The following is a 21,274-nucleotide window of genomic DNA, read 5'->3' as shown; positions in this document are numbered from 1 at the left end:
AGGACACAGCGACCAATTATGGGGTCACCGAAGCGGCACAGGGGTTCAGTTTGAGGCCAGCGGGTTCGCACAATGTAGCAGAGAACAAGGTTTCCGGACTTTTGGAGAGAGACAAATTGTGATCAGTTGGAATGGAGAGGGGAAAATGAGGAGACGGAGACGGAGACCGTTCAGGGGGTCACCGAAAGTTCACAGGGGTTCCATATGTGGCCAGAGAGTTCAAATGTGGTCCGAGAAAGCAAGGAGCAAGCCTCGTAGGGCCTCGCTTTTAGTGAAAAGAGTAGGAGGCTTCAACCAGAATGGGGTGAAAAGAGGAGACAGAGACCAACTCCGGACTCCCTGAAAGTTGCCAGGGGTTCAATTTGAGGCCAGAGCGTTCCAGTGAGGTCAGAGAGAGCAGGGAGCAAGTCTGTTCCCTGTTAATTAGCTACGCTTTGGGCAAACAAGGAGGCCTTGCTTCTTCTCTGGGGCGCTGGCTTGGCCACACGTCTGGGTCTAATTCTTGAGCCCAAGGCGGGTGTGGGCGCGCTGTTTTCGCTGTCGATGGTGGGCCACTTTCCCTTGCCGTGAGCTTGCCTGCCGCGGTCAGGTTAGTCGAGTGGCTCGTGTTGTTGCCCCCTCTCTGGGGAGCCAGGGGTTCTCCTCCTCTCTTCTCCTTCAAAAGGAGGGACTGCGTCTCGGCTCGCTTCTCTCTCGACCGAAGGCCGCGTGAGTTGGGTCAGGCTCTGGCCGCCTGCTCTGAGGTTGGCCGGTCCTCAGGCTATGCCCTCTCTTTCTATGGGAGAGAGAGAGACGCTGCTTTGAAGCTTCCTTCCTTCGTAATCGCCCCGGCGTTGCCAGTGTCTTTTTCCTGTGGAAGCTGCTCCACTGGCGATAAATACGCCTGGGGCTGGCCTCCTTGCTAGCTCCACTCTCTAGTCCAGTGGTTCGGATACTCGCCCGGCTTGCGGGAGATCCTGGTTCAAGCCCCCCAGCTGCCTGTTCAGCGCAGGGGCTTGCACTGGGACCCCCTGCCTCCTAGGCGACAGTCCTTTGCGGGGGGGCCATCCTTGCCCGAGCCCCCTCTCTTTCCCCAGAGGCCATTGTCTTCTTGGGAAAGAGAGGGGGCTCGGGCAAGGATCGCTCCCCAGACTCTCTCCCAGGAGGTGGCCACCTCAGTTCACACCCCTCAAAAGAGCAGGGGAGTGCCCTGGGGTAGGCTGCAGCCTGGGCTTGTATCCCAATCACGGTGGACTAGAGAGAGGGGGTTTTACTGCTCAGCGCCAAAACTTCTTTACTAAAAAGCAGCAAGAGGCCTTGTGAGCAGCCAACCCATCAGCAGCACAGGGCTGCTTTCCACACCTCAGGGACGCCCAGCAGGCAGAGCAGGGACTTGAACCAGGGGCCCTCAGATCCTTAGGAGAAGCCCTCACACCCTGCTCCACACAGGCCACTGAGGGCAAGCCTGTGCTCCAGTTAAGATGTACTGAAAGTGGAGCCCTTGAGCACTGAGAAAACAGAGCGCCTCTTGACACTCGCCAAGCGGAACGGAGACTTGAACCAGCACTGCACCAGCGCCAGGGCACAGGCCAGAACCACACCCCCAGAGCAGAAGTCACACAACCCTGGCGGCCCACTTCTCCCTTCATACTTGCTGAAAGCGGCTCCTCTTGGACAGAAGGAGTCTCTGCCTCTGACTCGCCCCGCCACCGAGCCCTTGGGGCATTCGGTCCAGAGAGAGGAGTGACCCAGGAGCAAGTCCCTCCGCTTTGAGGACAAAAGGGGATTTGAACCCTCGACCTCTAGGAGACCAGGCAGAGCTTGAGCCACTCAACCAGCCGCTCCTGGCCCGGGGCAGCCAACGGGAAGGGAAAGTGGTTCTCCACCAACAGCGAAAACACACGGCACGCAGCCACCCAGGCCTGCCTCCGCGCCCCGCATTTAGGCCGTTCACCCGAGAGACGGGCCAGAAAGGCTCAAATCCCACCGCGGCAAGGGGTTTTGAACCCTCAGCTCTCACCCGCTCCCACGACTCAACTCCACAGGGCTGCTTGGGCAGCAAAAAGCAAGCCAGCGCAGCAGCAGCTTCTTCCGAGAAGCCGCCCCTCCCCTCCCCAGGCCCGCAGCACTGCGTGCCTTTCGCCGCAGGGAAAGGGCCACGCTGGCGCCCGCCTGAAGCCAAGGAGGAGGAAGGAGTCGAACTCGCGTCGGCCGCCTGCCGCGCAACCGGCCGAGCCACCGGACCACTCGAGGCTTGGCGGGGGAGGGACCGGGGGGGCAGTGACCGTTGGTTGTTGACGGGCGCTCAGCCTCCCTGGGCTGGCCGTTCCTTCAGAATCAGGGCTAAGGCATTATGAAAGTGGAACCTTACAGGGGGAATAGAACACACTGCTACTTGCATCTTCACAAGCAAAGAGGGATTTGAACTAGCCCCTCACAGGCATCACAGCAAGTACCTCATCCACAGGACTACAGAGGGTGGTAGAGGGACTCCTACATGCAAATCTCAGTACATATTCCTGCTTCTGGCACAAGTACTCAAACCATAGGACTGCAGCAGCCCACAATCTTTACCTACTGGTTTGGCTCCTCACCTATCACATAGGGGACCCTTCTTCAATTGCTCCCTCTGCCTGCCCAGGATAAGGGTTTGAAGAGGGCTCTCCGAGTGGCATGTTTTAGGCACTAGCCGTGGGGGTCTCCATCACTCTTGCTTGTTGAAGCTGTTCCCCTCACTGTAATTATGACTTGGGCCTCATGCCAGCAGTGCCCTGGCAAGAAGGCTAAACATTATGAGTGAGATCTGCTCCTTTCCTCTGGACCTGCTTCTGAGAGGTGTCCCTGAATCCTGTGTTGTGTGAGGGAAGTCGCCTCACTCAGCATCATTGACAGGATTAGAAGGCAGCTGCCTGCAGTCCAGCCACCACACAAGCAGCAGGCTCTGGCGCACTGGTATCTGAACTCTCCTGTTGCACCAGCTTCGCTGGGCTATGCGATGTTTGCTAGGAAGAACAGTGAGAGGCTGCCACCAACCACGGCCTCCTTCAGGAGCACCGGAGATATGGAAACTCACTTATCGGCCCATATCCAACCATGCAAGTCAGCATCTTCACATGTCCCCTGGTAACTGATGAGTGATGGAGAGCACATGGCTCCTCTTTGGTATTCACTCAAGACATTCCACAGCCCTTCTACAACAAAGAGTCATTCCTGTTCTTTTTGGCGTTAATGTGTCCTGCTTTTCAAATTTCATTCGCAGCATGTGGGATTTAGGCTTGGCCGAGCAGCCAACAAAATACTTGGTTTATAATTAAAAGGTGGGGATTGTGTTACCTTAATCACGACATAAAAACAGAACAAAAACCCTTCTCAAATCAGTCTGTTCTGCAAACAATGACAAACATTTTGATGCATTATAGGTACAAATGGGCTCTGACTGTCATGTGACTGGAGTTTTATTGAACTAAAGGCCAAAAAAAAGAACAGAAACAGATAAAATGGATCACCTAAACATTTCCCAAACCTTCCAACGCAGAACTACACTGCGTACAGAGTTGCATAAGTTATTGCATTTGAAGACGTCTGCCAATTTTGGTCAAAATTAGACTTCGCAGCTGAGTGGTGGCCTTATGAGTGTTGTTAGGATTTTGTTCCCAATGTGATGCCATTTGAACATTGTGTGACCGAAGGAAACTGCTCCACTTCCAGAACCTAGTGCCACCAAAGTTGTAACCACCTCCTGCTTAACACAGCAGCAATGACATTTTTCTTTCTAATAAGTTTCCCTTTACTGCCACACGTGTCCCAGAGGATAGACTACATGTCAGGAGCCAAAGCTTTCCAGCAAAGCACTTTCTGCGTAGTGGATGAAGTAAGACCAACTCGGGCCAAAGAGTTACTTTCCTTCCTCCAGAAAGTGCTTTCGTAAAGCTTTAGGCATTGGCATAAAAAGGGTTAAATCCCAACAACAGTTTGAAATATGGTTTGCTGTGGCTTGCCCAGGAAGAGGTCTATGGCAAAGAAGGAAACATGAGGCTATTTAATTTTTGCAACGGCTGCAGCTCTTCTCTCAGTGTTCTGGAACAGGGCTCGGATTAAACTTTTTACCTCCGTGGGGGAGAATTCCGCAGCGAGGGGCCCTTTGCCGTCCGCCCATCTGGAAGACAGGAGAATGCAATCATTTTAGCGATCTGCACAACTCCGGGTTAATACCAAGATCCGTTTCTACGACAGTCCTCCTGACCCCTTTAATGAAACCAATGCAGCTCTCTGGCTCTTCCTCCCCACAGAGAGTAGTCAGATCTGCTTGCTTTACATTGCGAGCACCATTCTAGCCTGCATCACTTCCTCTCACTACAGCAATGAGAAGCACGGGCATTGTTACAAGTAATTGTACGGCAAGGAGGCACCTCCTTCTCCGGCAGCTTCAGATTTAGCCGATTGCCAGCATGCTAACCACATGGACCCAGCCTGAGTCCAATATTACACTGGTCAGATTTAAAGCAACTGGTGCAATATGCTCTTGGGGGGTTGCACTACAGATAGTACTCCTTTTCCTCACAGCTAGCTCAGAACAAACTTACAGCCTGCTCTGCCTCTATTTACTATGTCCAGCAAAAATCACCCTTGCTTGGGACTGCAAGGCCAGGGGCTGGAGCCAGAGCTTTCAGAAATACCCAAAACCGTTCTGAGGAGCAAACAGGTCAGATGGTGACAGCGCATTTGAACATGGGGTGAAGAAGTTACTTTTCCCATTTGCTTTGCACCTCTAAGTTAAGGCTGCCAAAGACAGGGGTGTGCAGATCAACTGGGGATGGGGACAGCCTGGTTGCAGATGTCTACTGCCAGTTATTGCTGCCTGCAGTGGTATTTGGCCCCAAACTTCACGTAAAATTCACGTGAAACTCCTTTGCCAGTCTCCAGGAACAAGACTCGGCATCTTTAAGTTCAAACTGACCACACAGAAAAGCCTGACCCTTGGCACAACAGCAAGCAGGCAGCGAGAACATCAAAAGTGAAGGGCAAAGCACCGAGGTGGCTACAATGAGATAGATCCAAAAGGCAGGCCTATGATTACACTGATTTCTGAGAGAACATAGAGAAAAGACGTAGGTCAGGTTTTACCCTTTTGCCTTAAGGCACTGGGCAGCGTTTTGTGGTTAGTCACTTTCACACCTCCCCTGCACAGTCAGCCATTTTCCCTTTTGCATTAGTCTTTTGCAAAGAAACGGGGAAAAGGCACAAAATCGCAAGAAAACAAAAAGGGGGGACTCCAGACAGGTGCAATACACAAAACTACTTGAAATCCTTTATTAAAACAAACTCCACTTCAAGCAGACAGAGCTCCTTGAACTGGGAACACTAGTGGTTTGATGGTGTTATCTATCAGCCTCACACATTTGCGAAAGAATTTCCATGTGCATCAGAAGTCAAGAAAGACACCTACTGATCTACTATGTCTTGGAGATTGGCCTGAAGAACCATCATCAGCTCTTTGAACATCATCCATTTCTGCACATAGACTGGCACTTCCTCTTGGTATTTCTTATTTTTGTTCTCATCAAGTAATGGAGTGAACACCAGCGGCCCTTCTTCCAGCATAGTCCTGCCCAGAGCATGCAATCTGTCTGCGTCCTCAGCAGAGATATCCTGCAATTGCACACACGGGGAGCGCTGTCAATGGAACAATTAAGCATCTTCTAGTACTTAGAGCAGAAGGTGACGTGAAAGGAATGGAAAGCTTTGTTAAGATAACAACTCTGTAACCTAAAACTATACTGAACATCCTTTGCAAACACGAAGCTTCTTCCATTTCCTATCTGCAACTGAACAAGTTCTTGGCATCTGCTCTGCACGGTTTCCGTGGCTTCAAAGGCACATATGCATCATGGAATGCAGAACTGTAGTGGGGCGGAACGGACACCCACTGACCTGTAGGCAGAGAAACCTCGCTGGGAGCCATTTTGGGCCGAGCCTAACCCTCTCATTCACTTGACCAGAAATCATAAGGTAAGGCCAGGACTATAAAAGGCCAGCCTGAGGGCTCAGTCTGCCTCCAGAGGATCAGAGGTCTGCCCAGCGCTCCCTATCCGGGATGCTGAGGACTGGCTGAGACCGCTGGACCTGAAAGCGGCCTCAAATGGCCTGGACCGCCCAGAACTCAGCTGGTCCTGGATCCCCTGGAACCCCCGAGAGACCAACCTGACCCAGAGCAACGGCCTGAACCCCAGCCCCGGCCTGCATCCCAAGTCTGGTTGGAACAGCGAGACCTGCAAGCGGCCATGGACTGGCTTAGACCCCCTGGAACCCCCAAGAGACTGACCTCATGCCCAGGTATGTGCTGGGGGTGGGGAGAACAGAAGTGGCCCAGGGAGTAGTGAGGACTGTTAAAGGGCCTCAAGTCAGCGTGTAATGGTGTGGATCCCTGCTGACCTGTGTGGCAGACCACGCTGCCACAGGCAGGACCCTGGGCTGCGATGCACTGGTGTGGGTGGGCCTGCATCCCCGCTGTCACCCACCTACCGAGTGGCAATCTTCCCCCCTCTGCTGTCACAGGCAGATTGCCTGCACCTCTCCTGCACAAGGAGACAGATCTTTTGCTGGGCTGCTGGGTTGTACCTGAGAATGTTTGTTTGCCACCACACCCTGAACCAGGGCCTGGCCTCTCTGAACAGCTAACTGTGTTTGTTGGCCTGCCGTGAACCTGGGCCAGGGCCCTTCAAACGTGTTTGTTTGGTGACAAGTACCAGAGGGGAAACCGCATGAGTCTGTAGCTGCAAAAACAACAAGACGTCCTGTGGCACCTGATAGACTGACATATTTTGGAAGCGGTACGGAATGATTATGAACATCGATAAAACAAAAACTATGGTATTTGGAGATAAGGAAATAGGAAGGAAGATCAGCGTCAACGGTATTGAACTAGAAAATGTAGAGAAGTTCCCATCTCTGGGGAGCAACATAACGGTCTAGACTGTAAGAAGGAAAGAACGACAAGAACAGCGAAAGCAAGAGCGAGTTTGAAGGTGATGGATAAGATCTGGAAAAGCAAAGCAATTAGCTTAAGAACAAAGCTGGGCATCTTGAAAATGTGTGTATTCAGTAGCAAGCTGTACGGATGTGAGACATGGGTGATAACGAAAGATTCGAAAAGAAGAATATTGGCATTCAAAAGTAGTTGTTATGGAAAGATTCTGAGAATAGGATAAATGCAGAAGGTCACCAATGAGGAATTATATTGGAAGATACAGCCGAAAGAGAACCTGCTGCAAAAGGTTATCAAATGGAAGCAACAACGATTTGGACATATTTGCAGAATGAACAACGAACGAAAAATCAAGACTCTAGTGTTTGGCATAATGGACGGTTCGAATAGGAGAGGCAGACCCCACAGAGAATGGATAGACAGCATAGTAGATTGGTGCGGAGCTAGTCTACAGAAACTAAGCCACTCTGCACTGGATAGGGAAAGATGGAAGGAAATCGTGAGAGAGGCATCAGACACCAACAGGCGTTGAAGCCACAGTTATTGATGATGATAATTAGCTTTCCTGGGCAAAAACTTGTGCTCCAAAATACCTGTTCATCTATAAAGGTGCCACAGGCCTTCTCATTGCTTTTAAATGTGTTTGCAGCCCCACCCTGAATCAGGGCCTGGGCTCTCTGAACCGCTAGACTGTGTTTGTTTGCATTAATGGTATTGGTTTGCTATCAGTCCTGACTCAGGGCTAGGATTTCTGGCCTGGGTTTATCTCCTCATTACTTGCCTGACACAAGGCTGGGCTTCTTTATTATCTCCTCTTGCCTGCCTGAAGCAAGGCAGAGGTTTAGTGGACTACTGACTTGGGGGTTTGTTTTAGTACCCACAGCAGTGGGGTGGAGTGGCTGCCCAGTGACCCAGCGGAGGTGGAGAAACCTCTCCAGGAAGCCAAACCGGCTCCAAGAACACATTGCTGAGAAGCAAGAAACACTATTATAAAGGCTTGAACACTTCTAGGGAAATCACGCCAACTACGCCAGCCTAATAAATGTGAGCTTTGAGTTTATTGGCAAATACAGACTTAGCAATCTTCCGGTAAAGGAGCTTAGACAAACAAGAGATACATTATCTGTCTAATTCTCTGCAGGGAGACTTGCGTACAGATCACTAATTGTTTCAGACAGATAATCACATTTCACATGTGGTATGAAGGGTGTTTGCTTTCAATAATTTAATTGTATAGGGAAATAAAGACAGAGGTTGAAACAACCTAATTATTTCAGCAGAGAATCTGGGATGGAGATCATGCACTCATTTTGGTGCCTAGACAAGAAGAAGGTAGATTCACGTATGGCCCCAAGCACTGCAGTGGGGAACTGGAGCTCTCGGCTTCCAGACTTCATGCCATAGAACAGAACGATCAGGTCCCAGCTGGACCCCTTGTTTGCTTCAATACAGCAACCTGAGGAGCCAGCTGGCCCAGGAATTTGGAAGCTCTGGGGTCCCCAGAGCCAGCAGACCCTGGGATATCTAGCTGTAGTTTGCATGATTCATATCAGATTAACAGCCGTTATTCAGTAGTGGGCAGCAGTAAAATGGACAAGATTTATGTCCATTTCACCGAACATCTGCAGAAGATCCCAGAAGTATCTTTTACCTTGGAATCCCCTGTATTTTTGATGTTTCTGAAACAAAAATTTTCCAATTCCCAAGTTGGAAGGAAATTTCAAAATGACTAAATCTGCCCAATGCGAGACTTCGATAAACCATCACTGAAACTTTGCAAATGCCTTACAAACTCCATTTTTCTACCACACTAAAGGCATCACATGCTTAATTTAACACTAAAAGGTAAAATCTACCAACTCCTGTAAAGCTAATAAGAGTTTTGCCATTGGATTAAGTGGTTACACCAGGGTTCTGGGTGATGGAAGCCTGAAGCATTTCTGGTGCACTAGATCCTAAATATCAGTGAAAGTCACTAGAGGCCACTGAACTTGCCTCTTGCAAGCTCATCTGTAAGGCAACCAAGTGCCTTAGTCTTAACGACATTTGATCCTTGATATGCAGAGCACCTGGATTGACCCCTTAACTCTAGGGCAGTGATTGTATTAATGATCTCACTCAGTGCTACAAAAAGTCCTGTGGCACCTCATAGATGAACAGATGTTTTGGTGGGCAAAGACCTGCTTCATCAGATGCATGAGTGGGGGGCGGGTTTGGAGAGGGAAATACTTTTTGCTGTTCTCAAAGATACAAACTAACGTGGCTACCTCTCTGACATTTATCACTCAGTGCTGTGTTCACTAAGGTCCCCACGGCCTTGCAGTAGATGTTGACTGGAAGCGCATCTTGCCAAACTTTGTCAAGTCTCTTCAGCTGGTGCAGTAACTGGAAAATAACCACTCCGTCTTAGTCAGAATTATCAAGAAAGACATTAAAGATGATAAGGCAATTTTCCCAGGGATAAACTAGCTTTCAAAAGAAGGACAAGGCAATAAGGTACCATTTTAAGGGGGGGGAAAAAACTAGTATTTTGGGCTTGGATCTGGAAGTTTAAAAAAAACAAAAAAACCCTCTTCCTTGAATGTTCAAACAAAATGAAAAAAATATGAGAATTTGACCATAACTACCTCATTTTTGAGAAAACAATTCAAAACTCAAATATTACATTTTTGTTGATTTGAAGGGAATGGAATCAAAACGAACACTGTTCAGTTTTTATAAATGAGAAAGAAAATCGGGGAGGGGAAAAATAATAAATAAAAATAAAAAAATATTATTTGAATTCCACATATTGTATCTGTACTACGAATTCTTACTGCTACTGCCAGGGGAACACTACAAAGATTTTGCCCTTTGGCTGACATCACTCGCCTGCCTTGTTGCTTTGTTTGCTGCAGAATAGTTTTCCTCATTGTCCATATTGGAAAAATTCTTTGATCTTGACACTCTCTCCAGGATCTCTCCTTTCTGCACACACATCTGAGCCAGAAAACACTCCATCCCTGGAGGAGCAAATCAGAAGATGAGAGCTATTTTTTCCACAACCTCAGATGATGTAAGCCCACGGTGACCAACACACTAGCTGCAAGCTACATGTGGCCATTTGCCTGGTTGAGTGTGGCTACTTGGCTTGAACAAAACTGTATTTTCAGAATAATGTGACTAGTTTACGACAGTGGCTATTGGTGAGACATCACCCATGTAAACATTAAATCTGATTTGCCTATTCTGAGCATTCAGCCTTAGAACACAAACCTGCCATAATGTTGGGATCCATTTTTAAAAGACAAAGGTATTTGCTTTTCACACTCTCATAGAACAGCCACATGGTGTCATTCAGTCAGGCACACATTGGGAAGGTGACACTGCACCTATAGCCCACCCACCCATGAGAGATCTCACACATGTCTACAATGAAAGAGAAAATAAATGACTTGAAAAATCTGAGCAGCAGCAGCAGCATTAATTATGGGTTCCCTGGGTTTGCCACATCACTACATTGTAAGTTTTTTGGTGTCTAACAACCATCTAACAAATTTTCAGAACATAGGACAGCTGCTTCCAGTGTCCACACGAGTTTGGCATCTGGCCATACAAAGAATGATTCCTGGAACCATATGCCCTTATACAGAATGTTACAAGCAAAGGCTACGGTGACACCTTGCGAACTGACCGAGGGCGCTACCTGACAAAGCAGCCTCCTCAACAAATACAGGAGGCAGAGCATGAAATGTCAGAACAAAGATTCACACCATCAGTGGCCAGTGAAGAAAGCTGCTCCACCCAAACCAGGGCAGAGCAAGAGACCACCCCAGACACTGCCAGAACGGACACCGGTCAGGAGTTCAGATCTGGCACTCTGGGAATCCCTCAAATGCTATGTGAAAGTTGGCCAGGACATACTCTGGCACAGCCTCCTCACTGACAGCAAACTCCCATTGAAAGCAGTAAGACTGACAAACCACACTGGATATTGATGCAGAATACACCATGTTATGACCAATATCACTCTGTCTAATATTAATCATGCTCAGCGCTCCCCTAACACCTTTCATTTAATAGTCTATGAAGCTTAATTACACCTCAGAGCTAGGCCTCCTTGAAACTCCCATTGAAGCATTAGCCCATTATGCAGATAACAAAAATAAGGCCTGAAGCAGTTAAGTGACTTGCTGAGGGTCAGACAATGCCAGGATTCCTAATTCCCTGTTCACTGCTTTCACTACCAAGCCAGATTTATATTATAAGCCTCAACAACGAACACGGGGATGAGCTGCAGTTGTGCTCGTCGGTGTGCTTCAGTATCAAAAATTACCAAGCCTCCTGAAGCCAGGCACCAGATCGACGAACGTAGCTGCTCCATCATACAGTATGTTGGCAAGGCGATAGAGGAACTGGTGGCCCAGGGTCAGCAAGTAGTGGGCAATGTACATACAGTTGTTGTGATGAATGGCTTTCAGCTGGGGTAGTTTCTGCAGGTTCTCTCTTCACAGGGAATGAGGAGGACGAGGGAAGAAATAAAGAGATTTTGTTAAAAATCAGATCTGGGCCTCTAAAAATAGATACAGAAGAATCAGATATCCTTCCATAGGTCAGAAACGCACCAGAGGTCAGACACTCAACTGGCAAGGGGCTACCTCCATTCTTAGATCAAAAGCAACACGGGCGAGAGTAAGCGTAAAAGGATGTGGCCTCTGGACTCACATGCTGAGAGGGCAGCACAACATAATCGCCTTCGTAGGCCTGAGCTACACTGGAAGAGTAGGTTGGCATAACTGCACAGGAGAAACCCGCTGGCAGCAGAAAGTGTCCACATGGAAGCAGCACAGGTCTGTGGCTGTAGTGTTTTCAATGTAGCCACGCCCACGCTCTCGCCAGATCAAGATTCAAATTATCATTAATATGAAGACTGAGAAATGGGAAAGCCATCCGAGGATAGCACAAAGGGGAAATCACAGGAGGGAGGTGATGAGAAGCTCTCACCAGTGTCTAAAAGGACAGGACAGGGCTGGGTTGTGGAAGGGCCACTCAAACTCACAGTCCTCAAATCCAGGTGTAGCCTGGGATTTTAACCCTTTCCTACCACTCCTTTTCCCTCAAGGGAAAGACGCCAGCAGCTGGGAGCAGGGAAGCACACCATGAACAAGCCACAGCTGGGCTGAAAGGCCAAGGGATATGTCTATACTGAGACTTGGAACTGGACTGAAGAAATTTTCCATCCTAGTTGTAACATGAGCTTCATACAAAAGCACTTCCACATGGAGGTTAACCGAAAAAATTGTTCCTTAAATCAGGGTTTCTCAAACCATGTTCTACAGAACACTGGTGTTCTGTGAACAACTCACAGGCATGCTGCACATGTTTGGAAAAATAATTCAGTTTTACAATAAGACTATATTTTCTGTAATTAAAACTAAATACTTCTTTATTGCTATGATACCTGATTAAATTACTTCACTGAGGCTGGGTCTACACGTGCCCCTTCCTTTCGAAAGGGGCATGTTAATGAGCAGGTTCGAAATATGCTCATGAGGCGCTGCAATGAATATGCAGCGCCTCATTAGCATAATGGCGGCCGCAGTGATTCGAAAGTGCGGCTTTTCGAATTGCGCGCCGCCCATGGAGACAGGACCTTCCGAAATGACCCCCCCCCACCAGTTTTCGAAAGCCCTTCTTCCTATCTGTGATCAGCAGATTGTTCCAAACAGCAAATCCAACTCTGTAGAGGCAGAGGTCCTCTGAACTCAAGTCCTTCCAGAAAAAAGTATTGTTGATTTCTCTCACTGACCCAGCATCGGCCAGCCTGGTTTCCTGGAGAGCAGCGATGTCGACGTTCGGTTAGTATAGCTGTTGACCTATGACTTCTGTTTTGTGTATTGAGTCAGTGTTCGTAAGGTCATGGGCACATTCAAGTCCCGGACACATGGTCTGTATGTTCCAGCTACCAAGCCAGAGGCAAGTTGATTTATTATTTCATTTTTTGGCAGGTACATCATTTACATCTACTTTCAATTCCTGGTCTATCCCCATGCACCCAATGAGGAAGGCAGATGTGGCGGGTCAGCACCTGACTTGAGGTGGGCAGTTGCTGACCAGCGGAGTGCAATGACTCCTCCCACTGACGAAAGTGCCCCATGGCATCCTCCTCTTCACCAGTTGAGGAGGGCTTATAACCCGTAACTGCCACTTCCCATGTTGTTGCCATGCTATCAGCAAGGATGGAATGTCCTCTCCATTTAGCACCCTCTTACACGCTGCATATCCAGGGCTAGTGTTTGAAGTAAGTGCATTGCCCATGCGGCACCACCCTCCTCTCAGTCACCCCAGTTGAATCCAAAGGAAAGACAGAAGTCAGTACGTTTGGAACTGAGGTGACTGCAAGGAGATGCCGGAAAGCAGGTTTGGCAAACCCTCCCTGCTAACCACCTAAGGGTCTCCACTCCATATTTTGTGTCTGGGTTTACTCCCATAGCCTTTGGATCTCCCGAACCTACCCACGTGGCAGTGGGGAATTTTCTGATGGGGTTATCTTCCCTGGGGGGACGTAAGGAGTCACGCTCCCTTGGATGTCGGTGACCAAATCATGGTTCATACACCATTTGGATTAACCAAAATAATCCAGGGATTCAAGTATCCCAGACCCTCATCTCATGCAGAATGAGGGGGCATAAGCCACTCAGTTTGCCCACACGTTCAGGGGTCCACACTGCCCACCTGGTGCCTGTGGGCTGCTGGTGCTAGTGCCCCGGCTCAGGGCACGCGGAGGACCACATGAATAAAAAGAAATAACATCTGAACAAGGCAGGGAGGATCGGGCCAGATTGATCCTCCTCAACACTGCCTGCTCGTTTGTCACAGAGCTCCCCACAACCCCCAGCCCGGCCCAGACCACTCCCAATATCCCCTTGCCTGCAGCCCCCACTGTACACCATAATCTGGCCCGGTCCCAACACCCCCTGGCCCGCAGCCCATCGCGTTCCCCATGATCTGGCCCACTCCCAACACCCCCCGGCCTGCAGCCCTCCCCTGCACCCTACAACTCAGCCTACTCTCAACACCTGCCTGCCCCCAGCCCCTCTGGCCCTCTCCCAACACCCCCCGCCCGCAGCCCCCCCCCACCACCCTGCCCCCAGCCCTCTGCCCCCCTCCGACCCAGCCTGCTGCCCATACCCCCTGCCTGGTCCCCAGGCCCCGCTGATAGGTTAAGGATTTACCACTGGTGCAGCCAGGAGGAGCTGCCACCTCCTCCCTTGGAGCCGCCGGTACCTCCAGCTTGCACACAGCAAAGTGGTTCCTGCCGCACGGCAGGGCAGCTGCAGTCACAGCCATGTGGTCAGGAGCCTCCAGCCACTCTCTGCAGCTCCCTCCGCATCTTCTGGCCTGGCCCAGCCCACTCCCAATGCTCTCCCCACCTCGCAGGTCCCCCCGGCACCCTCTGGCACAGCCTGGCCTGCTCCCAACACTCCCCCAGCCCACAGCATGCCCAGGCCACTCCCAACACTCCTCCAGCCTACAGCTCCTCCCGCTAGCTTTCTGCCTAGCTCAACCCAGCCCGCTCCCAACACCCTATGCCTGAAGCCCCCGCTGCACCCCTGGCCCGCTCCCAACACCCCCCTGCCCACAGCTCATCCCACGATCCAGCGTGCTCCCAACTCCCCTGGCCTGCAGCCCCCCCCGCACCCCTCGACTCAGTCTGCTCCCAACACCCACCTGCCCCCAGCCCCCCGGCCCGGTCCCAACACCCCCAGCCTGCAGCCCCCACTGCAACCCACAACCTGGCCACTCCCAACACTTCCTGCCCGCAGCCCCTCCCACCTCATGACCCAGCCTGCTACCAACACCCCCCTGCACAGTCCCCTTACCCCCCCCTCCCCAGATAGGTTAAGGACGAAGTGGTCACTGGTGCAGCCCGGAGGAGCCACCTCCTCCTCCAGTAGCGCTGCCGGTATCTCCAGTTGTGCACAGCAAAGTGGCCCTCAACACATGGTGGAGCAGTCGCGGTTGCATGCTGCAAAGTGACTCGGCTGCTCAGCGGGGCACCCACACCCTCGCCTCTCGCCACTCTCCACAGCTCCCTCTGCATCCAGCCTGGCCCAGCCCGCTCCCAACGCCCTCCTCAGCTCGCAGGTCCCCACGCATCCTTCATCCCAGCCCGGCCTGCTCCCAACACTACCCCAGCCCACAGCACGCCCTGGCCCAGCCCACTCCCAACACCCCATCCCCACTGTTCCCAGGTCCCCCAACACCCTCCAGCCCAGCTCAACCTGCTCCCCACACACCCCTGGGCTCACAGCTTCCCCCTACACCCTGTGGCCCAGGCTGGCCCACTCCCAACACTCTCCCCAGCTTGCAGGTCCCCCCACAGCCTCTGGCCCAGTCCAGCCTGGCCTGTTCCCAACAATCCCCAGCCTGCAGCTCGCCCCAGCACCCTCCAGCCCAGCCTGGCTTGCTCTCAACACTCCCCTGGCCTGCAGCACACCCCAGCCCAGTCTGCTTCCAACACCCACCCTGCTCACAGCTTCCCCCACACCTCCCCAGCCCGGTCCCCAAACCCCCTGGCCTGCTGCCCACCCCCACACACCAAGTAACGTTGGTGCAGCCCGGAGGAATGAGCCATCACCTCCTCCACCAGAGCTGCCATCAAAAGACTGAAAAGAACTGGACTCATTAGTCTGGAGAAGAAAAGCCTGGAGAGGGAAGGGGGGGCAGGACAAGAAGGAAGGGGCTTAAATTGCAGAAAGGGACAATGAGATTTGGCATTCAGAAAAACATCTTAAGTGCCAGGGTAGGTGAGAACTGGAATAAATTACCCAGAATGACCGTGGGATCTGTGTCACTGGAGGTTTTTTAGAACAGGTTGCACAAACATTCGTCTGGGATGGCCTAGATAATATTTGATTCTTTCTTACCACGGGGAACAGGGTGAGATGATCTGTTGAGGTTCCTTCCAGTCCTACATTTCAGCTCTAAGAGTAGACAGAGCTTTTAAAAATAATTATAGGACTAGAGATAGAAAAGTCACGATTATTTACTGACTATGGACTCTGAGGAAGGTGTCAGTGGAAAAAATGGGCCACATCCTCCCTGGCTGAAATGACTGTCAACTTTGGCCTTTTCATGAACCTGTATATTTAGACCCTCCTCTGGACTCCCCACCCATGCATCTGACAAAGCAGGTCTCTGCCCATGAATGCTTATGCTCCAAAATATGTGTTAGTCTAAGCTGCCACAGGGCTTACTGTTGTTTTTGCGGATATAAACTAACACAGCTACTCCTCTGATACAAAACATTTAGCGATCCAAAGCCGTTTTCCCAAACTTCTTCCTCACCTCTTGAAGCTGTTTCAGCACACTTAGAACCAATGAGTCTCGCTCCAGCTGCTACTTCAATTCAGTAAATTCTCCGACAGCCACATTCAGATCTTGCTGGACCTAGAACAGCAGCACGCACATTAAGTTTTCATCGGTTGATTTACAATACCAAAGGCTACGATAGCCCTTCAACGAAAGAAGCAACACCAACACGGTAACACCATTGCATTTGCCTGGAACATCTGTACCTCCCATAATTACAACCACCACCTAAGTTATTCTCACTGCAAGAAATTCGTACAAAAAGAGATTTTTCCCCCCAGTCTATTAGCCGAGTACATCTGATAGCAATTTGTATATATAGCAGAACCCAGAGATACATGCACTCCAGTTGTGCATATCTAGGGTTAATGCAACCCTGGATGGCAGGAAGCTGATGCCTGGCTCTGGGCTGCTCACCACACAGGGGAGTCGGGAAACTGACCAGTGCTTTGCACTGCTCAGCTTCCTGGCTCCTGTTAGTGGCAGGCAGCTGGGAGCCAGGCATCAGCTCTCCACCACTCACAGGAGAGGGGAAACTGACCAGCACTACTGACAGAAGCAGAGAAACCACTCTTCAGGGGCGGCAGTCTGACGCTCGCAGCCTGACAGAAGCCTTTTCTCCAACAGCAAAATACGGATTATTCCTCTATATCTCAGTGGGGGCAGACTTAGCGCACAATACATCAATATACATGACGGGCTCTAAAACTACTGTGCCAAGCCCCATGGAAAACCATACAACTACATAATTAATAAATAAGCTATAGCCTGCTCTTCATTTAAATCCCAGCTCTGATTCATCATAAATTGGTATGTTTCAGCCAAGGGCACTCTTTATAAAAGATGCAGTTTCATTCTGGAATCCTTAACCAAGATCTTTCTTTCCCTCTCTCCTGCCTTTCTGTGCAGCCACGAGCACGCTGCAGCTCGGTGGAATTATATGGCACGTTGCAGTACAAATGCTGCTAGATACAAATGAAGCGACAATGCTTTTGTATCACCTCATTTTTGATCCTGTATTTCAGCAGGTCTATGTTGCCACACAGGCTGTCTGTCCACTTGTGACACCAAGTCCTCAGCGCTCTGCATGCTTGAGAGAAACACATTATACTTCTGGTGAATCATGTTGCAGACTCCGCCCTACCTAGAAGGGAGGGACTCGGATCAGAACAGCGAACACCACAGAGAGAAATCACAGGACCCAAACCTCCCACCCCAGTGGCAGCTCTCTCTGCATCCAAAAGTACAGATGGAGCAGTTCGTGGTACAAAGGCAAGTAGCTGAAAGGGAACATCTCACAGGCCACAATGGGAGCAGTACAGCTCCTTACCCACCGCTTTCCCCAGCACTACAGCCTGAAAACATTAGCAGGAGTCACTGACACAAAACATCCCACCATTCGGATCCCCAGGAACTGCCGCTCAGTGTCCCCTCCCCACCCTTAAAATGCCTCATGCCCCAACACTCCAGTATCACCATCCTCACACCCTGTCCCTTCCTTCCCAATGGTTTCACAAGTGGATCCCTCTCCACTTCTAACCTTTCTTAATTTACTCCCCAGCTTCCCTCTCCACAATCATCCCCCAACCCTCAGTACTCCCCCTCCTGGGCGTCCCCACAGGCTGCCCCCTGCTCAGGTTCCCCATTTCTCCTCCCCTCTTCTCCGCACCCCTGTTCTGCCCCAATCAACATATACTTGGGTACCCTCATATGCCAGTCCCTTGGATTGCTCTTGCCTCCCAGGATGCCCCCCATCAGCAGCCCCCTATGAGCACCCTGCTCCTATCTCCCCAGTGCCCACAATCCCCCACATCTTCCTTCTGCACCCAACTCCCCCTGCTCCTGATCCCCCTCAGGCCCAGGATCCACCCTGTAACTGGAGCACACATGGCATAATCAGGGATGAGCGTTATCTACAGATGAAAGGAAGCTTTGCAAACAGGATGTAATCTCCTGCACTGCAGGTAGTGCTCGTTCCTGCCTCACTAACCGTGTCCAGCCCTGGTCTCTCCTCCAGCCTGCCCCCGGCAAGTGAACATTTTAAAGCTAATTTCCTCCAGAAACATAAGCAACCAAGCTTACTGCTGACAGTGTACTGTCACCAGGGTAGTTAGTGTAAAAGCAGGACACTACCCCCTTGAGCACGTCCTGCTGCTGTGCCATGCTGTGCTGTCTCTCTCTCTCACTCTTGGCTCAGTTCTAAAGTGGGTTACATAGTTCAGAAAACTGGGTCACAGTCAAAAGGAACCCCTTCCGCATAGGACAGAATCGAACAAAACTGCCTGTCTGCTCACTGGGAGCTTCAGCCCTTTTCTTGCGTGTCCAAGTGAGCCTCGTTCCATTCCTGAGGCTTACACCACTTCCCCAGTGGCTGTGTGGGAACCAGACCCATCCCTTTCTCCAGCTTCCGAACCTGTGACCCCAGGAACAGCAGCCACACTCCCTCCATTGAGTTCATTGCTGCTACTTTCTTGGATCTTTTCCCACTTGGCCCCTTTATCTTCTCCTCTGGCTTCAGTTTTCAGGGCCTGGCTCCCAAGGCTGCAGACAAAATTGCTGGGCCTCTTGGCAAGGCAGGGAGGTCCAGCTCCAGGCCTCCAGAAAGGGCAGGGCCTCGGGTAGAAGGGCAAGGCAGCAGGTCGGCCTCCCGGAGACAGCCCTTCAATGGTGCCTGGCCCATGCTAGAGAACAAAGGCCACGGGACAGAGAGAGGAACCAATCCATTACGCTTCAAGGCCAGTAGCTGGGTTGACTTTAATGAGGCACAGATCCACTTGGGTCTAACCCAGCAGCGGGCTGTGGTATGCATAAATGCAATGACGATGCATTTGCCATGGCAGATGAATGAGTCAAGACCACCCGGAACTACAGGGAGGCGGAAAATGGAAAGGTCAGGTTCCTGCTGCTTTGAGCGCATGGCTCGGAGAAGAACTTTTGGAGCTGCCATGAAGGTGTAACCCTTTTTCCTCGCAACTCACCTCAAGCATGGGTATCATCCCCAACATGCCGTAACTGCTAGTAGGAAAAATGTATGGAGTGGTCATCTGGTCAGAGTAGTTCTCCACACAAAAGGGGCTTTGATGGGCATGCTGGGGTGATAACCATAACAAAGCCTGGCAGCTGAGAGTCATGAAAGGGCCCACACTCTGTGAGGGCTTGTCTACACAGATCTTTGGCTTCCAGAAGCCATGACCAGATGACAGGCTGGAACACTCCATAACTGCCTTGGTCCCCTAAATGGTCTCTGTCTGTGATAGGATACTGGCGAAAAAGGAGAAGGTCTGATCCAGTTTGGAAGCTCTTGATGTTTTTATAGGCTGGGGTCATCTTTCTGTTCTGTATTTTTACAGCACTTAGCACAATGGAATTCTGGACCATTAACTGGGGCTTTTAGGTGCTACGATAATAACAAATAATAATAGTCATCACCAGCCATGCTCCCTCTAATCTTTTCCACGCATGGACTTTTCCCATCCCTCAGTGGCACAAATTTTGTTGCGTGCACTGAAGCATAAAGCTGAGGATGCTCTCCTAATCAGCTGGGCAGCATTGGCTTCTCTGCTGAGTGGCCACACAAGCACAAATCTTATTGGGAACACAGATTTGCTGTCCCTTCTTGGACAACCAGAGGGTACATATGGTTTTAGTTCTATTATTGCTTCCCTCTTATATAGGATACGTTGCAAACATGTACAATTGAAAAAGGTGTGTGTGGTTTTTTGTTAACCATGTTTATGCCCATCCAAAAGTTTTTTTCCTGAGTGGCCACCATACTCAATGGCTACATCTACACTGCAGAAGTCCTTCAAAAGAAGTTCTTCTGAAGATCTCTTCCGAAAAAACTTCTTTTGAAAGAGTGTGTCCACACACAAAAAAGCAGATCAAAAGATGTGGCCACTCTTTCGATAGAGAGTGGCCATACAGACCCTGCTCTTTTGAAAGAATGAGCCAGGGGTTGCAAAATCTGGTGCCATGAAAACTTCTCATTTGAAAAAAGGGCCTCCGGCATGTCTACAAGTTCCAACCCCCCCGCAACCCTCCAAAAGACTCTCTTGGAAAAAGGCACTCTTCCTCATCTGGGAGAGAAAGAGGGCCCCCGGCAAGAGCACCCTGTTCTTCCAATTTCAGATCAGAAGAGCGCATTGTGTGTGCAGACATGCCACAGGTTCTTTCGAAAGAGGCTCAGCTTTTTCGAAACAACTTGCTTGTGTCGACGTAGCCAGTGTATTTTTCAGCTCCTACCTCCTTCGTGATCAAGTCTGTGTCGCAACATCTCCTTGCACCTCATGGAGGGTGGGGGTGAGAGAGAGCTGCAGGGGGTGGCACTGGGGAGAGGATGATCCTGGAAGCTCTGGATGAGTGACAACAGCAGGGGACATATATAGGGGGAAATGTCTATTTTTCTACACTGTACCCATGGGAGTTATCAAAGTGAGATTTTTCACAGAAGACAGAGATTCAAAAATTCTTATCTATGCCTCCTGGCTCCCTCTTGACAAGACTTGAAAATGCTCACTTTTCCTTGCAACCTTAGCATCGAGGGACTTCACTTTTGTTTTGTGTAAGTGAGATTTGGAAAACACGATTGCTAGATCCTCGGAGTTATAAACACCAGAGTTGCAAACTGACCACAAATGTCATTTGGAAGCAGAAGTGTGCAATCATAGAATCATGGAATCTGAGGGCTGGAAGAGACCTCAAGAGGTCATTTTGTCCTGCTCCCTGCCTAAAGCAGGATCAACCCCACCTAAATCATCCCAGTCAGGACTTTGTCAAGCCAGGACTTAAAAACCTCTAGCGAATGAAGATTCCATCACACTGTATGTCATGGTTTCCCAAACTGGAGGGCATACAGAAATTCCAGGGTGAGGGGCATGAGGCAACCCAATCCTCCCCAGTCATTCCCTCCACCCAAAGAAAAAGCTGGCCTTTGCTTATGGCTCTCAGCCCCTGCTA

The 21,274-nt window shown here is 50.3% G+C and overlaps 1 protein-coding gene across 3 annotated transcripts in view; it reads right to left on the bottom strand.

Moving 5' to 3' along the window:
• LOC142001461 (6-pyruvoyl tetrahydrobiopterin synthase-like) overlaps positions 1 to 21,274 on the bottom strand; it is a 33,046-nt gene that overhangs the window by 9,991 nt on the left and 1,781 nt on the right. The window contains exons 2-6 of one of the 3 annotated variants that reach the window (XM_074976703.1): positions 17,320 to 17,462; positions 16,295 to 16,396; positions 11,280 to 11,449; positions 9,836 to 9,966; positions 4,087 to 4,135 (exon numbers count right to left, since the gene is read on the bottom strand). In XM_074976703.1, the coding sequence (XP_074832804.1) occupies positions 4,087 to 4,135; positions 9,836 to 9,966; positions 11,280 to 11,397 (298 nt within the window). In that variant the 5' untranslated portion in view covers positions 11,398 to 11,449; positions 16,295 to 16,396; positions 17,320 to 17,462. Of the gene's footprint in view, positions 1 to 4,086; positions 4,136 to 5,425; positions 5,629 to 9,231; positions 9,350 to 9,835; positions 9,968 to 11,279; positions 11,450 to 16,294; positions 16,680 to 17,319; positions 17,463 to 21,274 lie in introns of those variants that run through there. The other 2 variants (XM_074976704.1, XM_074976705.1) reach the window with 2 other exon arrangements.

The sequence above is a fragment of the Carettochelys insculpta genome, chromosome 25, assembly GCF_033958435.1.
Source record: "Carettochelys insculpta isolate YL-2023 chromosome 25, ASM3395843v1, whole genome shotgun sequence".
Taxonomy (NCBI): domain Eukaryota; kingdom Metazoa; phylum Chordata; order Testudines; family Carettochelyidae; genus Carettochelys; species Carettochelys insculpta.
Note: the sequence above shows the minus strand (reverse complement) of the source record. Positions and strands in the feature narration are given on the sequence as shown.